This window comes from Stylophora pistillata, chromosome 6 (assembly GCF_964205215.1).
Source record: "Stylophora pistillata chromosome 6, jaStyPist1.2, whole genome shotgun sequence".
Classification (NCBI taxonomy): Eukaryota; Metazoa; Cnidaria; class Anthozoa; order Scleractinia; family Pocilloporidae; genus Stylophora; species Stylophora pistillata.
Window position 1 is genome coordinate 23,855,363 of NC_142524.1, and position 20,620 is coordinate 23,875,982.

The 20,620-nt window shown below is 39.0% G+C and overlaps 1 protein-coding gene and 1 long non-coding RNA gene across 2 annotated transcripts in view; both read left to right on the forward strand.

The window, feature by feature from the left end:
* The first annotated feature begins 2,069 nt into the window (after nucleotides 1-2,069).
* LOC111329845 (uncharacterized) lies at nucleotides 2,070-3,490 on the forward strand. Its single transcript, XR_002694751.2, has 2 exons — nucleotides 2,070-2,307; nucleotides 3,275-3,490. It is a non-coding gene; the product is annotated as an uncharacterized LOC111329845 (long non-coding RNA).
* Nucleotides 3,491-6,788: 3,298 nt separating this feature from the next.
* LOC111329836 (uncharacterized) overlaps nucleotides 6,789-20,620 on the forward strand; it is a 62,226-nt gene continuing 48,394 nt past the window's right edge. Inside the window, 14 exon segments of the mRNA XM_088725220.1 lie at nucleotides 6,789-7,045; nucleotides 9,270-9,566; nucleotides 10,492-10,655; nucleotides 11,461-11,648; nucleotides 11,901-12,221; nucleotides 12,351-12,479; nucleotides 13,241-13,519; nucleotides 14,018-14,398; nucleotides 15,056-15,196; nucleotides 15,301-15,408; nucleotides 16,085-16,204; nucleotides 16,939-17,046; nucleotides 19,795-19,920; nucleotides 20,474-20,602. Coding sequence (XP_088581346.1) covers nucleotides 6,860-7,045; nucleotides 9,270-9,566; nucleotides 10,492-10,655; nucleotides 11,461-11,648; nucleotides 11,901-12,221; nucleotides 12,351-12,479; nucleotides 13,241-13,519; nucleotides 14,018-14,398; nucleotides 15,056-15,196; nucleotides 15,301-15,408; nucleotides 16,085-16,204; nucleotides 16,939-17,046; nucleotides 19,795-19,920; nucleotides 20,474-20,602 — 2,677 coding nt within the window. The 5' untranslated portion in view covers nucleotides 6,789-6,859.

Below are 20,620 nucleotides of genomic sequence, written 5' to 3' on the forward strand. Positions count from 1 at the left end.
CCTAGTAAAGTATCATTAGGAAATGGGCTACATGTACTGTGGCTAGACGAACAGTTAAGGCAGAAGAAAAGTAAAACCGAAGGAAAGAGCGCGTTGCGACTTCCCCTACCAAATCCATGCAGCAGTATCCACAAACCTGTCCATCCTGTGGTTGACTATTTCGTGCGTTAAAAGACAAAATTGGCGTGTAGAAAGAATTTTCTGTAGACGTGTTTTTAAATTATTTATCTATCTGTTAGGAAAATGGATGGAGATAATACATCATCATGAAGCATTCAGCAAAAATATAATAAGCTAATTGGTCATCTCCTATTTCCTTAGCGGTCCTTATTTTACAACTAAAGTATTTGCTATATTTTCTTGCTGTGAGAAAAGTAGTCTATCTAACTGTACTAAAAATATTTTTACTAGGCTGCTATTCATTTTTATTAAGTTCTATACTCTCCTATCATGAATTTGACATGAAAACGGATGATCAGTTTCTAAGCTAATCGATTTTAGACTTAACCCATGTCGAATTCCGGATGAGGAAAGTAATTACTATTATTTTTTAATTGGCACGATCAACGCCTCTTTCTTTTAAGGCGATTATAATTATAAGTAAATTCTCCTTTCATCCCCCGCTCTGAATTTATAATAAGGTCATTTGCGCGAACAGCAAGAAGCTCTTTTAGGGGTACCTTGGGTACGCTTTCTTCCTGAAACCCTTTGTTTATTTCATTGTGATGTAACAGTCTTTTATTTTTTTTTCTTCGTATATCTCTTTTAAGTGTAATTCTAACTTCAACCGAAAGTTCAGTATAATTTTCATACTGCTAATTATCTTGTTTTTACATCGCCCGATCATGAAATTATAAGAAGAAAGTTATTTTGTTAAGGGTCAAAATCTCGACGCTAGTTAGGATGCGGGATCTGTTTCACGTAGCCTAGCGTGATTTGTTAGTAAAGTGCGATTATGGTGACCATGGCCAAAGATTGACAGCCTAACAGTCACCGCTATAAGCCGATTAACAGCATCTTGCCTAAGATGAGAGATAGAGCCCAGAACGGAAGAGTTGTACTAAGTAGTAAACACGGAAACGAAGAACTATTCTACACGAGTGTTAGAGAAACCTAGTTTTTCTTCTGCCACGTGCACAGATTGGACTGATCAGCCACGCAAAGATATAAAAATAAGGGTGTCTGTGGTTATCTTCGTTTGCGAAGGACGCCAACACACACAGAAAGTTGAATGCATAAGCCACACTTTCAATTCCACCTTTTTTGAGTTCCTCTTTCAAATGAATTCACGGCCAATTAGTTAGGGGACAGACATGCCCACATTTTATTTCCTATTCAGTGCATCATGGCGTTGTTCAAATCAGTTTGGAGTGACGTTTTTCAGGTTTTACAAGAGGGCAATATTTGTAAAATAGTATCCCCCCCCCCCCTCAATTTAGTCGATTCAAGTTTTCTTTTCAATGTTTTCAGTTTCAAGAGTTTTTCTTGATTTTCATCCAAACTTCTACTTGCGACAATTCGTCTCTGCGCATTTTTTTCTTATTTCGCGTGATCATTCCCTGAGAACTTTGGATGGACAGATGTAGTCGAACCTTCATACTAGTGGCGCTATAACAAAGCAAACAATTTTGGCAGTATATTGTTTGATGTGTCAGCGAAAGTCTTAGAGTTTACCAGCATGCCAGTTCCACAAATTTTAACCTACGAGGAAGCAATAGCAGTTTCCCTCAGCAGGCTGAACCCGTACTACACGCTGTTTTATTCTATTATATTTTCTTTCAGATGAATACACCGCCTTTTACACAATAGGGAAACGCACCCACATTTTGATCCCTGCTGTTCTATCTCTACTGTATGATGGTGTCGTTCAGACTCCATGACGAACGATGGCGTCCTCATCTCTCTTTTTTTTTTTCGCTTTGAATTGAAAATAACACAAGCCTCCTGAAAATTAATTGAAGAATGATTTTTTTTCTACTTATCTACCAACACCAGCTGTACGCACGTTATATTTTTGGAGGTAATTGCTTCGTAAAACAACATTCTTACGTGACTATATAAGTAACAAATTCGAAAAGAGAAACACCAATCAGTTGCTGAGATTGACCAGGTTTGCAGTGCAGCTCGTCCTCTCTACAACCACGTTTCGCAGAAATGAAGAAAGGTACCTTTGTCTTATCGTTCACCGTTTTCATTTTGTTGGCTTCCTTCACTGTCCAAGTGAGAGGAATTTCTGCCGGATTGCCAAGGCCTGGCGGAATACCGCCCAAGGGAAAAAGGCAAAACTCTTTTGAGACAGATGCCGAGGTTAGTACTCGACAAAACTGCATTCAAGTTTTCCCTTTTATTCTCGTAGTTCTCCATAATCAGTTGATACAGAGACAAAGAAACCGAACAGATATATGATACTGTAATACACTGATTTCTCTTAAGACAAATTTCTCCTACTCTGCCAGACTTCATTATCGCGAGAGCGACTGATTTAAGAAGCTCTAGTTTAAACGTTAGACACCCGCCTATTTGGTGAAAGGGAAAAAAAAAACTCTTGAATATTTCTCCACTCAGCCCTAGTTGCGATCAGGAATATTTTGGGAGGCAGAACTCAGAAATATAACGGCCGGCAAGTTACTGTGGTGCTGCATGCTTTTCTTTCGCGGTCACCCTGATCTTAGGGATATGTGTTGGTAAATACTCTTCTTTCAGAGGTCAAGTAGTGCAACCTTGAAAGCTGAAAATAACACACACTCGCAACCTAAATAAGTATTCTGTTCTTGATAGTTATTGTGTTAATCCCAGTTTCCTTTCATTACCATGGCTGAATTTAGTTTTTTTGAACATTTTTTTAAGACCTTTTTGTTTTCTTTATTTCATTTACAAAGTGATTCTCAGAATCACTTTTTTCTTACCCAAATGGTATAGATTTGAAACCTAGGGTGGGTCGGAAGGAGCCCGACGGGATGGAGAGCGGACAAGGGAGGGGGGAGGAACCGAAAGGGAGGGAAGCCAAGGAGAAATGAAAAGGAACAAACATTCGTACTGGATTAATCTTCAATGTTTCACAGTAAAGGACGGGCGATCGGACTAAAAAGAGTTGGAAAGGGAGAAATTCGCTCATTTCCCCTTACTACCACCACGCCAACAATAACAAACAAACAAAAAGCATCTTAAGATGAAAAGACAATATGTCTTAGACCAAGGTCTCTGTTGTATCACCGATCTATACTACAACTGCGTTAATATTGTCAATTTTCCCTCTCCTGTTTCTGTTTTTCAGGAGTCCAGCAAAAGAGCTGTCGTTATAGACTACTGTACAAAATGCAGTCGTACTTGCGGCGGATCACTCAAATAATATTTATGGAGTAGAGCTATACCCGCGAGAAGTTAACTACCGAAAGCCCACTTTCAGGATAAGAATGATCATGATAATTATTTATGACTATACCAACTGATTTAAATCGTGATGTTAAAAATAAACAAAAATAATAATGATCATGAAGATTCACGAGTTGTGTTGGACCGTTTATTGATATCTCAACCCCAATAAAGAATCTTTTTCCAGGCTCCAACAAACTGTAGTTAAGTTTGCTATAAAACAGCCTGTTGTCGATGTTGTTTTCCACTTGAACAATTCAATAAACCACCCCATACACATTACATAAAAATGATTGAACTTTCAGGAATAAAATTATACGTTTGCTATACAAAGGCAACTACTTGTAACTAAAGAGCGCAGAGGACGGCTTGGAAACGTGATCTTCTCAACAACTTCATTATGTAGCTAAGATCTAAAATATCTCAAACAGTGTCCTTCTTTCCTGTGCCAAAATGGCACCAGGTTGATCAAATGGCCTACCTGAAGTTTCGTTTCTACCTATAACTGCCTTGCCCAACTTATTTCTGGCTATTTAGACAAAATTATGGCACCTATCGTCGACTTTCTGAACTTCATAGCTAGATGCAAAAAAAGGTTGCAAACTGCTTTGTGATGCAAAGAATAATTACGGAGATTACAGATTCCAATGACTGGCGACTGCTTCAGTTTAGACGAGTCTCAGTCCTTCCCTTCTGCGTCACAAAGGTGTTTTCCCCTTAATTTTCACCGATGTAGACTTTTTGCGGTATAAGTGGAAATTATGTGATAGATGACAATTGCGGAGGTACTCCTTAACTCTTGAGATCTCATTAATAATTCTGCTTACTGTCTTCTATTTCTTATGATGTTAGTTTGAAGAGTTTGGCATTGGATCAACCAATAGTCACTTGATTTATATTTTTGTACATTCTCGTCACTTTTCTGCTTGAAATGGTATTGATATTGTAATGAGAAACTATGTCTTGGTCACTGTTGGGACTCAAAGGAATAAGGGATCACTTTGGTTGTGATATCATTCTATCGACGTTATGGGTGAAAGGAAGACATTTCCCACTATCTAACTCGTTCGATGAGTGACACTTAAATATCATGATTTCCCGATCACTGAACATCGCGAATTTTATACAGTCACTAACGCACTACAAGAGTTACAGTTTCTAGTTCTCATTTTTTAGGTAAGTCTATTATCTACGAGTTATGTTTTTATTCGACTGATTCAGGTCTCGACACTTATGGGAAAAACCACTCGGCTGGCACGCAGACAGCATTTATATCTTTTATAGACATCTTAATCATATTACAGTAAATGGTTTGAACCCGGGGTAACGTATTAAAGTTTTGTCTAGTCGCCTAAGTGACCTTATCAGTACTGTAAATGGTTTGAGCCGGGGTAACATGTTAAAGTATAGTCTGATCGCTCGGATGATCTTATTACAGTAAATGGTTTGAACCCACGGGAGTAGTATAGTCCGATCGCCCGGGTGAGTAGTCCTGGGACAGTTGTTGGTGGTAAAGACAGCGGTTTCGACGATCACTAATCTTATCAACAGGTTAATAACGATAAGTCTTGGTAAGGGTACCTTAAGTACTACAAAAACTCTCTTGAAAATTCCAGCTTTTATCGATAATATCAGTCTGTTAGGCTACCGGTAGAAAAATCATGTGAAGAAGATTTCATCAAGATCTCTTGATGTGAAATAATAATAAAAAATATGCCTTTTTATAATGACTTTCCAATTATTTTACTTTGATTTCGATACACCTGACTTAGCTAGTCGTCAAAGCGGTTTCCGAAGAAAAATAAAAACTCACCCGCTCTACGAGCTGATAAAGAAGTTATTCATTATAAAGCTGGCAGATCCCGTGGGTAATATGAAGGGAATCCTGTGTGCTAATTAGCTAAATGAGCGGGCAAGATGTGCCTATCTTGCCCACTCATTTAAGCGAAATATTTTGGCCACATAGTAAATCCTTTATTGACCAAACTTGTTAGGTCGGATGGCTGGATATTAGCCTTGTTCTTTCTTTACATTTTTATTTTTTGTAAAAGGAGAAGTACTGATCGGATTAAGAGTATCGAAGAGTTAGAATTGGACATAAATCACGCCCATGGTCGAACACAGACTACTGGAATAAAGTCTTCGCTTCTTCCAGCCATTTCTCTTGTTTTCCTCAGGAGCACGTTCTGACTGAAGCCGAAGAATCTAGAACCAATCTCATCAAAGAAAAAATCATTGACATGTGAGGATGCATGATGACCTGTAGCAAGAGGGCACCATTGCAACCTGTCTAACAGCCACATGTTTTCCAACTATTCTCTCTATGCTTGTCGCTTGCGAAAGATATTTTTAGGATGATATTACCAGTAATCTACGAATAGTTTGCACACTTTCTTTCGCTGAATTCGTGCATTATCTATTAGCTCTCGCCTGCGAATCAATTGATATGCGCCACTGTCTGTTACCCAAGAGGCTGTTGCTTTTTTAACCCGCGAGGTGCGCGTTTAATAGAAATAAAGAGGTAGTTTACTGGCCCACAACATGGTTAAAATGTCACTAAATATCCGAGAAACAAATTTTTCTATGGCTGGTTAATACAAAATGAAATATCATAACTTGCAATTACTTGCAACCTGCCTCTTTGAATCAAACCCTTGCTGCGTTGGCGCAAAATTCCCCTTTTCAACAGGAAATTTACCGGATATAAACAACATGACCTTGATGTTCTCAAATCAACACCAGAAGTCGGTTTTAATTGTATGCATTACAATGCTAAAACTTTAAAGAACGTACCGAACGAATTGGAGTGAAGCTTGAACATTTTGACTTTCTACTGCAGGGAATTCTAATGCACTCTATCATAACGATGTCACTCATTTAAGGGAAGATTGAAAATCTCATTGGTTAATTCTAGGGTCCCAAGATATGACTGAGATCGTTAACAACCATCTTTTATTCGAGGGAAACAACCGGAAATGAAGAGACCGCCAAATGGAATCGAGCAAACAGAAGGAGCTAAGCGATTAAATTGCTAACCCTTTTTACAACATTCACTCACGTTTCGCAATATTTCTCGGACCTTTCGTATTCGTTTATTCGTTTGTAACCGTAGTGAAGTGGACTGATCATGAGTTATAAAACAGGAACCCATCTTGCCTAACTGAGTCCTCTTCATCCTCTTAATTCCTGATAATCATGTTTTAGCGACATGGTGTCGCTACTTCGCGACAACTGACTTTTCCGTGAAACCCTTCAAATTGCTCAGAGTTCATCTAACTAGCGTCAATGAACTAATGAGTGTTGGCTTGTTTGTTTCCTGTCAACTTGATTGTGTGCAAACGATGCCCCTCCCCATGCCCTAAGTTCATTCAACACGCATATAAATCGATCTAGTGTCCATTTACACAACCGCCTCGCGCGCTTTTCAGATGCTCGGCGCGCTCCTAGTTTGACCACAGAGTAGAAGCGAATCGTACAATTCCCTGCCATGCTTTCGATCACCCTCTTGCTGCATTTGCTCGCCTGCGCGAGCAGTGTACCTCTCGAGGATTTCTTTCCTTTTGGCGAAGGAACCGGGGATGTTAAGATTCCAGACAGAAAGCATATGTTTGGTGATGTGTTTAACCTCTACTCTACCTACTCGTTTTACAACCAAGACTACAACGATCTACGGGTAAGAAAACTTAAAAACGATTATTTGGACTTATCTGGTGGCTCACTGAGTTTTTGGCGACGAAGCCAACATCAAAGTTATCTGATGTTGTGGAATCTTGCGCGAGGTATTTCAGCAACACCCTCCTAATGTATTTTGCGGACCTTTCTAAATCGCCCCCTTGTTAACCACTTATATATCTCAGTGCTGCTTATCCCGGTGTCGATTTTTTCTCAGCTTAAAGGCGAGAAGTCTGGCTGTTTAACTAATAAATCTGATAATGGAGGAATTTGCGCTAATGACTCGTAAAAAGCTGTTTTGTGTTAAAGATAGCTCCTTGCCTTTGACGAGCCGTCAACTGTTTTGAGAGGAAATCAAACATGATGGCTTATATCGCATCCCAAGACCTTTTGGTGGATTCCATAGGTCCACTTTTCCTGTATAAAAGAAATGAGAAGTGCACCAAGTCAAGCCTTTTCACAAGAACTGCTGAAGATTTTCAACACTCTGTTTAAACGTAAATCAGTTACCTGGAAAATTACGAAACTACCGAGTGGTTTATTCACAATTGCATTAATTTTAACTACATTTAATCGTTGACGGTGATTCAATTGAACTCCAACAACCTGACGTTTATACGTTGATGAAGCATAGAGACATTTTGAGTAAATTCCACGATGCCGACGATTTGACAAACGCAGCCCGGGTTATCAGTAAAGTAAACTGTTTGCCTGTCCGAATCGCGGGAGGCCTTACAAATCAACCGTACAAAAAGAGGTTTGTCTTTGCGATGTTCGTGGGTGGGCAGTTTTGGCAGAAAAATTCCCGCGAGTTTCCAATCACACCGAGTTCTTACTCAATGGGAGACCGCGAAACGATTTATTATAGAGATTTTCGCGTGGAAAAGAAGGGAGCGAAGGGACGGCTGCTTTTCTCAGGCTACTGAAATATAAAGTACTCATGACCTTTTGAAAATTGCAGCTTGTAGTCGGCTTTAATGTGTCTCTTTCTGATCTCGTTGATGGTGATCGGTTGAAAGAAAAGGTGATTATCTTGATCTTTAAGCTGATCAGAACAAGAAATGGCGTGGTTTATTTTCACTGGAGTAGAATCTCTTTGCAAAATACACATTTTCTCGCTTTTTCTCTCAGTGATAACTGAAGACTATCGAAAGGCCCTCTGTGGTGAAAATCAAGTTGCTTTATCCTTGCGAAGTATGCAAACGATTTACAACTGGTCACGCACATCAGTAATGGCTTATCTTGCGTCGATTAAGAGTACTTGACTCATGAATGCTTTACATTCAACAAAATTTAAAAATTGTAGCATTGTTTTTCTTTCGCAGTCCACGCATCCTTTAAGAACCAGCTAAGCGAGTAAAAATTTCTTGGATAAGTACATTAAGCAGACAGCTGAACTTAACATTTGCCTAACCTACTCCTCTTGAAAGACGTCTTCAAGAGGCCACAAAAACCCCTAATTTTTCGTCCAAAGAAGCGCCCGCACCGAATAGATGTCCAAAGCTCAATCTAGTTAGCACATCGTAATGATAGAAGCTACATATATTTATCTTTACCACTATAAGTTCTATTTTCCTTTACCTTCCACCACTAAAGTTCGATTCATGACTTCCACATCTAGCTCCGACATCTTTCCTTGTAAAGTAGGTTAGAGAGTTTGGGAATAAGACCGATTTTACCGCTTGACCTTCGTGCAAGTTGGTAACATTGTCAACTAGACCCAGGGTTCTTTTTACTGACCTTTCCTCATCTGCGGACAGGAGAATGAAATTTTGTAGCTTTCCCTTAGGGCGAGATATGAGTCAAGCCATTACCCCAAGTGGAAAATCAATTAGCCCCAGGCTATAGGTCAGGACTTTCTTCGCAAGCTGAAGAACACTCTCTGATTCCTATTCAACCACTCGTCTACTTGATAATGTTTAAACTTTTAACTTCCAAGATCTGCTTGTTAATTCTCCCCTCTAGCTGTTACACATTTCTGTGTATATTAGTTACAAGAATTTGGTGTTAGATAAAGATAGCTTGTACCTGATAAGTTTGAGTATTCTCATTACGTGTTTTCTGGATAATGTATGGCTATAATAGGGAGAAGTTACACGTTGACCACCTCTGGGAGTTGAAGGGGTAAATATTATAAAGATAAGATTCCGGCTTGTTAAATTGGTCACCTAAGGGAGTTACCGCACTGAAGATAACACAGGTCACTATGTATTAATTTTCATCAGGTATACACCGATGGAATTATTACCCTTGGAAAACATACTTTCTCCGAGGAAAGACACAGGAGATACCCATTTCCTCCTTCTACGCCATCCATTGCAGTGTTTTATTCACCTGTGGCCCTGGTAGATTCCAGTGCAATATTTTTTAGACAGACAAGGAATGAAACTATATTAAAGAAAGCTTCAAAATATGTTCGATCTAGTTTTATCAATAATGAGGGATTTCTAGCTAAAGGTGTCGTTATCTCTACATGGAAGGATGTTGTACAGCGTTCCGCGGATGGAAAACTTACCAACCAGGTAAAAACAGCTTCAAAACAATTTCCCGAAGTTTATTTTAAAAAATTAGGTCTGTGAAGGTTTACCAGTTGTCTGTATTAAGGATTAGAACGATTCAGTAAAAGGAAAACAAAATCGCATGGCAAAGCAAAAAAAAATTTCCTCTTAAAAAGCCAAACTAAACCATGTTTTGTTTTTTTTTATTATTTTGTTAACTCTTTACACCTAACATAGATATATTTGTTATATAGCTACTGATGAAATACCAGGATTTTTTATTTTACTTAAAAAATCATATCTTCATCATACGCGGTGAAGATACTATGTGAGGATACTGGTGTCGCCATAGTTACTAACATGATTATACTACTTTTTTTATTCGAATTTTGACTTTTTGGAACAGAAAATATAAGTATTATTGTCTTTATTTTTCCTTTATAACTTTATATCCGGTTTTCACAACATTTTGTGATAGGTGACCACTTTAATTGCAGTATTTTGCTGCTTGGAAAATGATTAAAAAAAGTAGTGTTTTATGTGGAAATTTCATCAGTATCTATAAAATAAACATAACATTACATGGCTGCTTGGGTATACAAATTTTATCTTCTCGTGCTGAAAGTATCACTCACGAGTGAGTGAAGCGAGCGAGTGAGAGATGCTTACAGCACTCGAAGATAAAATTTTTGTCCCCGCGCGGCTGTGTAATATCCTCTATTTATATTCTCCACACTCTTGTCTCTCCATTTCCTTTGATTCTGAAAAGGAGAATTTGTTTGAAAATTAGGAACTTATAGAATATACATGCGATCACTTCCTTTATTCTAGTGACCTTTGTATATCTGATTCATCTGATTCAAGGATGGTACTGTAGCGAGGAATTAGATGTCGGTCATTCTTTTAGGGTTAAGGGGTTAACACTGGGTACTGTCGTCCGATTTTGCAGACGAACACATTTCAAGTTGTTCTCATAACAGACGAGATAAATACGTTTAGTGTGTTTAACTACAAAGACGATGGCTTACAGTGGATCAAAGGCTATCATGTACGGTACCAGGGCAAAAGATATCGTGATGCACAGGTCGGCTTCAGTGCGGGGGACCTAGTGAGGTACATGCACTCATTTTACTCACAGACAACACCCAAAATATTATAAGTAATGGTTACCAGCTGAAATTTTGCACCCGCTTATAAACCATTAATGTAACTCGGGATCGTATCTTACTATTGAAATTATGGGAACCAAAGAAACTGAATCAGCCACACCACGTGGTACAGAGACAGAAAAACCCCCGCGCATAAAAAAAACAAAACAAACCAACAATGACAACAACAAAAAAAACATTAAAAGGGCCTACTGACGGAAAAAAAAAAAAAAAAAAAACTGACCAATCGCAAATAGTACTTTTAAAATCTTGAGTCCAATAGAATAGCTTTAAATTGACGGTTTAGTTCCCATGAAATGTACCTTGAACTCTCCACTGTAAACCAGGTCATCGCCTGCCTTTTTCAAGACCGCCCTCGGAGGTATTAGCTACTAAGCTACACATTTGTCTGTACATTCTAAATAAGATAAAGTCATATATGTTTATATGTAAGTATATGCCCTTACGATCAGACTATAAGATCAACTCGATCTAAGTTCTAGTTCAAACGAAGTACTCTAACCAAAGCAGATCAAGAAAAGTATACGAGGAGCTTCCCATCGTTTCAAGCCCTTTAAATTTATCTTGAAGCTCGAGATGTTGGAGGATTTTTTTTTTTTTTTTTTTTTTTTTTAATGCGGCTGTGATGAAAATTCGATCTTTATTTTATTCGTAGCTCTCAAGAAAACGAAATAGTCGAGTTGTTTGACTATTTGTCTCTTCCTTATTTTCTTTATTTTGTCATAGTATCTTCAACTTGTATTTTTTAGGACATATCTATTGCCCGGTTCAGGAACCGAAGAAGTCACATTCTTGTTTGAAAAGTCCAACGTACAGCATGCAGGACAATGGATATTCAAAATTGGTTGGAAAAACATGGGAACCTTGAATGTGGATGCAGCGGATAGCTACAGCCCTAAGAACTCGAAAATATCGCGCTTTTTCATACCTGACCAGTGTAAGTATCGAATATACGAGCAAACGTCTTACTCGTTTTAAATGTGAAAGTAAAATTGACCTTTAGACCTTGAAAGCAGAAAAGGATTTCCCTCCTTATCTCACTTGTGGTGAAAATTTTGATTCTAAGCTAAAAGAGAGAACGATGCTATGCTAGATCTCTGAAGTGTGTAAATCTCAAGCTTTCTTTGTTTTTTTTTTTACTTTTTAACAAATTTTTTGGCTAAACTTTTAAAATCCTTCCTACTTTCAGATTTCCAAGGATGTTTCAAAGTACACGGTTACATTTCATCTCGAAACACGAGTCAAATATGGCGCGGAGTGGGTATTCGGTCATGCATGATTCTCTGCCACCAGAGAAACCAAAAGTATGCGGCGCTCCATGACGGCAACGAATGTGCCTGTATGGGCGACAAAGAGTTTTGGGGGCTGCAGAAATTGCCAACCTCGTCTTGTAAAGTACGATGTGTTGTAAATGAGGAGGATTTCTGTGGTGGAAAAAACTCTGTTTCGCTGTTTTACGCTGTTGCTAGCTCCATCTTGTCTGCTGATGAGAATTCTGAAAGAAATGCTGGTGAGCGTGCAATATCCCTGGTATTTTGTTGTTACACCAGTATATGCGTTGTCATTACATTATTTTTGGCCTGCTTAGTTATCTATTAGAATATCTGAATTACAAATATATTGAGTTTGTTTTCTAAAGATATCGATGAATGCGAAGACGGAGTAGCCCGATGCCATCCAAATGCTATATGTAAGAATATCGCGCCAGGTTTCTGTTGCCAATGCAACGATGGTTACTTTGGAAATGGTGTTGACTGTGTGAAGGAAGGTAATGTTGCAACCAGTCAATGAAACAAATTTGTATAGTTTTTTCTTTGCACTTCACCTTCCCCTATGTTTAAGCTTTGCTATCCATTAAGACGAATACTATATGTGGTATCCCATGTATAAAACGCTACAGAGTGATTCGCTCTGACGAAGGGCTAACGATCAGATTGTCAGTTTGGAAAACTCTGTTCAGTTGCCAACATATACTATCAACTGAGTTAATAAAATCAAATTATTGGCACCACAGTTTCTTTAGAAACTTACCTACTTTACAATATAGTGTGCCTCGAATCCCTGTTCTCCTCCCCGACCGTCACTCAACAAAAGGAAAAAAAAACTTCTGTACTAAGTGTCATAAAGAAAAGAAAAAAAGTTATCGCCTGGCGTAGTACCAGCATAGAATCCCAGGAAAATTCTACCTGAAACCACAGTAAAACAAGCCAACTGGTAAACGCGAGCGCTTATATTGCGATTGGCTGTAGTTTTCGATCTGATCGGGTGATGGAGGCGATAGTTTTACCAGGAACAGAGCGAAGCAAATCAAAGTAAATGCTATCTGGGAATTGCTTCCGATATTAAGTTGAATACTTCCTTACACTTGAGTTTATCTGGAATTGTTAATCAATAAAAGGAAAGTAATGAAAACAAATTAAGCGATGAATAAGAGAGGAAAAAAAATTTCCATAACCTTAAACAACCAATTAACCTTCAAAACTGAATCAGTTTAACTGACTTGAAGATTTCTCGCTTTTTATTTTCCAGGCACTACAGTTCGTTTAAGTGGGAAGTTTTATGGGAGTGTAAACAGTGTAGAAATCAATGGCCTCACCCTAGATGTTATCGCTATCAGTAAAGATGGTCGTGTCTACGCAGTGATGCGGAACCCACCGCCCGCTTTAGTGCACTTTTTGAAGATTCTTACTCCGTTAATTGATGCTGTTGGTTGGATGTATGGTGTGAGGAAAGCCAAGGGCGTTCCTAATGGATTCGGCGTCGTTGGAGCTAAGATTAAAAGAAGTGTAGTTGTTACATTTGACTCTGGTATGTTTTCGTTAAAGAAGCGTTAAACTTCACTTTACTTTATTAAGACCGAAGGGCCAATTCTCCTCATGAATTTCCTTAAGTTTCTCTCTTCGGTAGTAGTGAGAAATTGATATTATGTATACCTGCATATCAAATAGTTCTTTGGAGGATTTGAGCAACTAGACAGTCATGAAAAAGATGAGTCGAGAAACTCCACTCGTAGCTCTGCTGCTCATTTTCACAACCTCGACTTAATTTTCTTTTTGAGAGCACAAAACCACCAGCTGTGGAAGTCAGAAGAGTATCCAAACAGTTAAGTCCAGTTGACTCTCTTCTTTCTTCTTTCTTACGACTCAAAGTGGAATTCATGCATTGATCGTTAATATAAGTCAGTGAAACGTTAAGCGGTCACCTCGAATCAGCGGCGAGTTTGGTGAAGCTGAATAAATAGATATATAGAAATGGATGAAAGAACGAACGAAGAAAGAAGTAAAATAACGTTTTTCTTTCTTAAAGGTGAAGAATTACGCATAACTCAGAAGTTCATGGGTAAAAATCCCAGCGGTCGTCTTAATGCCTTGGATACGACGATAAACGGATCAATTCCCAGCATCGACCCTTACTCTGTCGTCAGAATGGAACCTTTCAAAGTAGTGTATCGACGCGAAGACCGTGGAAAAGTGGAATCCATAGGATCTGTCGCGTTTCGAGTCGGAGATGAAACTTATGGCTTCTCAGTCCAGCAAATTATCGAATACGATGAGCTAAAAGGATGCGGCCATGGATTCTATAGCTTTGATGTGGAGTCCAGAGTGCTGCTGACCAAATATGACTCCAAACAAAAGTATTCATCCGTGGCCATCCTCTCTAATATCGTCAACGCTTCCCTGCCGGACGGTAAGTTCATAAGTCAAAGGAAATGTCATGACCTGTGTTCGGTGGCCATGTGATCAACCGCAGCGATGTTTATCACTTATTGTTTGTAGTCTTAAGGTTAATGCTGAATAACCATTCGTCTGCGATACTATCGATGCTTCGTCGCTTTCTTTGATAAAAAAAAAGTCGTCTGAATCATTATTTCAAGCGACTATGTCATGATGTAAGGTGGCAGAATGGCAATTTTGAAAAAAAGTTGAGTTTGGAGACGTACGGTCCAATAACGTTTTGATCAATTGAGGGCAAATGAATTAGACTCTCTGGTGCCATAAGAGTTGCGGTTAAAAGCGGATGAGGAGTATTCTTCGAATGTTGAGTTCCTGTACAAAACTTTGTTGGATATTCTCACGAACGTCAGTTAGAGCAGTTTTCTTTACGCAGCCTCGATCCTTCTCGACTACGTGTCGCATTGCGACATTGGTCTTCGGTAGTAGATGAAATGAACCCTTTACAATCTAACATCAAAGTGTAGATTCTCCATACTTTTTCTCTCTTTGTTGGTGATCATGTGATCTTGGAACCTTAATGTGTGATTCGGTGGTGATATTGTAAAGATGAATTAAATGTTATTCACTTTTAGGGGTCAAAAGTCTAATATTATTTTGGTTTTCTTCACAGCTCAAGGCCTACAAGGGAATGGTAATCCGTGTGGGCTCCAAAAAGAGACTTGTCACTCAAAAGCAAAATGTGTGAGTGATAACGGTGTTGAGAAGTGTCGTTGTAACGATGGTTACCAAGGTGACGGTGTCAAATGCGAAGGTTAGTGGCTGTGATACATAGTGCCTTTCCCCCCAGTCAGGATTCTCTTGCTTGTTACACTGATGTCTTTCCTAGATATTGAATTTCTTTCTTTATCGTAACAGGATTTCAGTGTCCTAAATGTCATCCAGAGGCAAAGTGCGTTAAGGGCGTGGCTGTTTGGCAATGCAAGTGCAATCCAGGATTCCAGGGGGATGGACTTAATTGTGAACGTAAGTATTTTAGCCTCGCCCAGGTGTTTTAGCCTAGGTCCCCCCCCCTTAATTTTTTGACACAATCCAAGGAAGCACTCAATCTGTTGTGCAATCATAAGCTGTCCCTTTTGTTTTACACGGATGTTCTATTCATCGGCTTCTATATACTAAGGGTATTAATCCAGAATTAATGTCCCCTCAAATTGGAGAACTGAGGGCATAATCAATCACCTGGCGAGGTCGATTAACGAATGACTTGTTATTTTTTTTTTGGGGGGGGGGGAGATCACGTGGTTTGAAGAGGGAACGGAGGGGGAATCAGTTGTCGCAAACAGAGTATAAAGGGGGGACTTTATAGGTAAATTTTGCAGTGACACAACCAAAATCCTCCGACCTTTCCAGCCGATAGATAATGACCGTTTCTAAAATAGGATAAAAGTTACAAACACCTGATTTCGTCTACAATAGAGTTAGCGTTTAAAGAATCATGTTCCACACTCTCTTCCGTGCTATACACATAACACAGACCTTGAAACTGGCTCCGTTTTCGAAATTTTCTTTCAAGGCTGACTGCTGTTCCCTTTCGACGAGAGCTTATCAAATTTCTAGACTGGCTTTTTACGGCAATGAATGATATACATGTTTTTTTTTTTCTTTTTTTTACTCGTACTTTAAAGTTTGGCTCTTTTTGTAGCTGATGGTACGTGCGAGGGAGTGACATGTAGTTCGAATGCCAAGTGCCTATATACAGAGGAAAACTCGAGGAAATGTGTCTGTGATTCAGGATACCAAGGCGACGGAGAGAGCTGCTCTCGTAAGTCACCTAACACTACCTTCATATCCTTCTTAGTTAAACACTGAAGGTTCTGTACTCATATTTTCTTCTGTTGTTGATCTTCGTTTGTTTTGTTTTTGCATATATATCCATACTGTATATCCATACTGTTCCCAATATGGGTATACAGTATATCCATACTGTATATCCATACTGTATATCCATACTGTATATCCATACTGTATATCCATACTGTATATCCATACTGTATATCCATACTGTATATCCATACTGTATATCCATACTGTATATCCATACTGTATATCCATACTGTATATCCATACTGTGTACCCATACTGTATATCCATACTGTATATCCATACTGTATATCCATACTGTATATCCATACTGTTCCCAAGGTGCTGACAGCGAGAATTTCTTTAACAAGCAAGGGCTTCTTCTAGCTGATAAACAATTTCTTTCTTCATATGACCTTCATGTTTGATTTAGGGGTGTACGGCTTTATTTTACGTCTTGCTTAAATAAGCTTATCTTTTGGTGTTCGTCTGCCATGGTTGCAAGCAAATGTCAACCTCACACACCACAATTTGGACTGATATAACTTGACTTAGCTTGCAATAATGACTTGAGTAGTTTTAATCCGATTACTGTTTAAAATATTCTAAAACACGGAAAATATTTAATGATTTACTAACTTTATGAAAGAAAGACCCCTTATCTTGTCATTTTCGCATCATTTTCAACGTTTGCAGCCCGTGATAAATGTGAAGGGGTTACCTGTGGTGCCAATGCTTCGTGCGATTCCATAGGAAACTGTGCTTGTGAGCGAGGTTTTCAAGGAGACGGACAGAAATGTGATGGTAAGAATCACTTCAACGCTATGGCCATCCTTTCGTGAAAGAAGAAATCTCTTTGTTAGTTTAATACAATTACAATTTTGAAAGAAGTTACGCAGATACGGCACCGCCAATATCACTTTTGGGGAAGTGTGTCTGGTCAATAGTAGTACGGGCAAATCAATGTTGACAGATTCTGGTTTACTTCATCTCTCAATGTGTGGCTGTTGGTGGTTTATTAGCGTGGAATGATGTCTCACCAAGAGATTCTAATGGCACGAAAACAAGCGCATCTCGATTTCTGTTTTACTCAGTGAGTACAAACTAGTACCCTGGTGGAAAAGGACAGTCCACTGACTTTTAAAAAATATTGACATTTTCAAGATAAATTCAGCTTCTGCGCATGTCACTCCTATGGTTCCTTATGCCCTATCTTCACGTTGACAAGATAATCGTTACTACCTCGAACTTATCTGAAGTGATAAGGAAAGTTCTAAGGAAAAGTGAAGTGATAAGGAAAGTTCTTCAGCTGAATATCCTTATCTTGTAAGATAAAGACAATCTTGTTAGATAAAGACAATCTGGACTATTTTTGGACGATTTTTTTGACGATTTTTTGGACGATTTTTTGGACCATTTTATAAGGGGGGAGGCACACCTTTAGTACTCAGGGAGGGGTGGGTGCATTCGACTAGTATTGAGGGAGGGGTGAGGGAAGAGTGTTATTATTCAGGCAGGGGTGGTAGGTGGTTGTAATGGTAAGCACTACTATGGAGCTTTTACTCGATCGTAATAATTATTTTAATCGGTTTTTCGACTGACTTCTCCTACATCAACAGTTTGCGCTGGGCCGCGGCGTTTCTTTAATTTTGTAGCCATGCGAAAGCGAAACTGCCACGTAAAACAGGACTTTAACTGTTATTGAAAATATCGCGTTTACGATTCTCCGCTGTTGAGTTACCAGTCTGGCACAGGTTATGCGTGTGCCTTTTGAGTCGACTTGTGCACCATCAGTTTTCCTTTTTGTAATTACCAGATTTATCTATCTTTCTTTTGTCATTGACGTTATCAAATGAGATCACAGAATTTCCGTTCCTTGGTCCTTGACTTTAGCCGCAAATATAGAATTCACAAGCGCTATTGCAATTTTAACGTTTGTACGTTTACTATATGAAATCATTTTTGGTACAATCGTACTAAGCAATATTCTCTCAGGTCTCTCGTTAACACAGACCTCGTAAACGCAGACCGCAGACCGCAGACCGCAGACCGCAGACCGCACTCCTCGAAAACGCACACCTCGAAAAACGTGTATACAGTGTGTAATTACCAGATTTATCTCTCTTCCTTTTGTCATCGATGGTATCAGACGAAATCTCGGAATTTCCGTTATGCGAAAGCGAAACTGCCTCGTCAACTCTGGACTTTAATTTATATTTAAAATACTGCGTTTACGATCTTCCACTGTTGAGTTATCCCTGTGCCTTTTTGAGTCGACTTGCGTGTGCACTATCAGTTGCTTCACGTTTTCCTTTGTGTATACAGTATGTTATTACTGAATTTATCTATCTTCCTTTTTTAAGTGTTCTTATGAAACGAGATCACAGAATTTTGCACTACACCGAAATACTTAGTTAAACAATACAGTGTTTCTGTCGAGGAACTATCGGCTGATAGTTGCCCCGCGGAAATTTGATGTTCTTAAAAAAAATATGCTAGTTTTAAGAACATCAAATTTCCAAGGGGTAACTATCAGACCAATAGTTCCTCGACAGAAACACTCTATTGTCTTTATTCACCACTAAATTTTCTTCCGCGCGCCACGGTTTAAAAACAATCAATAATTATTATGATCGAGTAAAAGCTCCATTAACCAGTAGTGTTTACAATTACAACCACCTACCACACCCCTCCCTGAGTAATAACACTCTTCCCCCACCCCTCCCTCAGTACTTGTCGACTGCACCCACCCCTCCCTGAGTACTAAAGGTGTGCCTCCCCCATAATAAAATGGTCCAAAAAATAGTCCAAAAAAATCGTCCAAAAAATCGTCCAAAAATAGTCCAGTCCAGTCCTAATTTTACCCTATGCCGTCCAAACTCGTCTCGTCTGTAATAAAACCTTGTAAGCGGTGTCAAATTTACCTTTTCCTTTGACCTCCTTCTGAACTGCCTGCCAATTAAGGAAATACGAGACGTCTAGACACGGTTACTCTTTGATTTTTGTTTCAGGGCCCACCCCTCTCCCCTCTCCAACGTGACTCATTTGTCACAAAACCAAAACTATCCCGCACCGAACGCACGTTTCTGTCACAACATCTCACTAGCAATTCTCCTTACCGTCTGCCATACAATTCTTGCAATTCTATTTTGGAAAATTTGGCGTTGGATCAGCTAATAATCCCCTAAGTGATATTTCTATATTCTGTCATTACTTGTCTGCTAAATTTTGTATTGATCTTGTGAAGAAAAATTCTGTCTTTTTCACTAATAGGGTTAAAGGATTAAGCGCATTTAAACCGATGGTTTATTCCACTGCAAATTTTCTCTCGCACTTCATGGCAAATACAAATATTGTTGCTCTTCTCAAGCTTTTGGGATAGATAACTCCAATTTGTGTTTCATTTGTCTTCCAGAAGATCAATCACAGTTACAGCTATTACTGTCGAATCGCAATTTTTCCCTGAAAATTGAACGCGAGGAAAAGTTCAACTTTTCCTTTTCTGCTGTTTTACATTGATTCATACATTCCTTTTACCTATGTAATATTCAGATGTCAATGAATGTAAAGAACGCCCCAGCAAGTGCCACAATGACGCTGACTGCTCAAACACCGTGGGCTCTTACACTTGCCAATGTAAGGAAGGTTACCGCGGGGATGGATTTACATGCGTTAAGGGTAAGTAACGACTCGGTAAATTTCATCATTGACCATTTAACTCTCAAGATCTAATCGGTGGGGATAAAATCAAATCGCCAATCAAGCCAGCCCCTCTATCGTAAAAGGATTCTCAAACACTTACGGGAGTTTAAGCGATGCTCAGTGAGTTCGCTTGAGAATCCCGACAGGCATCATGATCTGATGATTCTTTTGGCCACGACAAAGTACCGCTTAAGGTGCTTTGTCACAGGCCACTATTTTTTCATAATCAATAATATTGCTGCTATTATCAATATCATCATCACTGGTATTTAATTCCATAAGTTAAGTCACAAACCAGTCTTTTCTTGATTTCTGTCACACGTTGATGTTATCCCCGAATTGTTATATATGGCAGTTGCAAGGAGAACAGTTTGAACATTTGACCAAACACTGCACACATTTAGCTGATAAAGGTGTCCAAGAGCTTGGAATTCTTACATTACGCTCACTGCCATTAGCCATAATTATAATTCGTCTAGTAGTACTCTATTAAATTTAGGCGATTAAACAGTGTCCCTGTGTATTTCAGATGAGGTGGTATTGCTGTGCAATGGTCAAAAATGCCATCCGCAAGCTCAGTGCCTTTCTTTTGAAAACGAGTTCAACCAAAGATGTGTCTGTAGCAATGGTTACCAAGGAGATGGGGTCAGGTGCACTGGTAAGAATTAAATTTGCC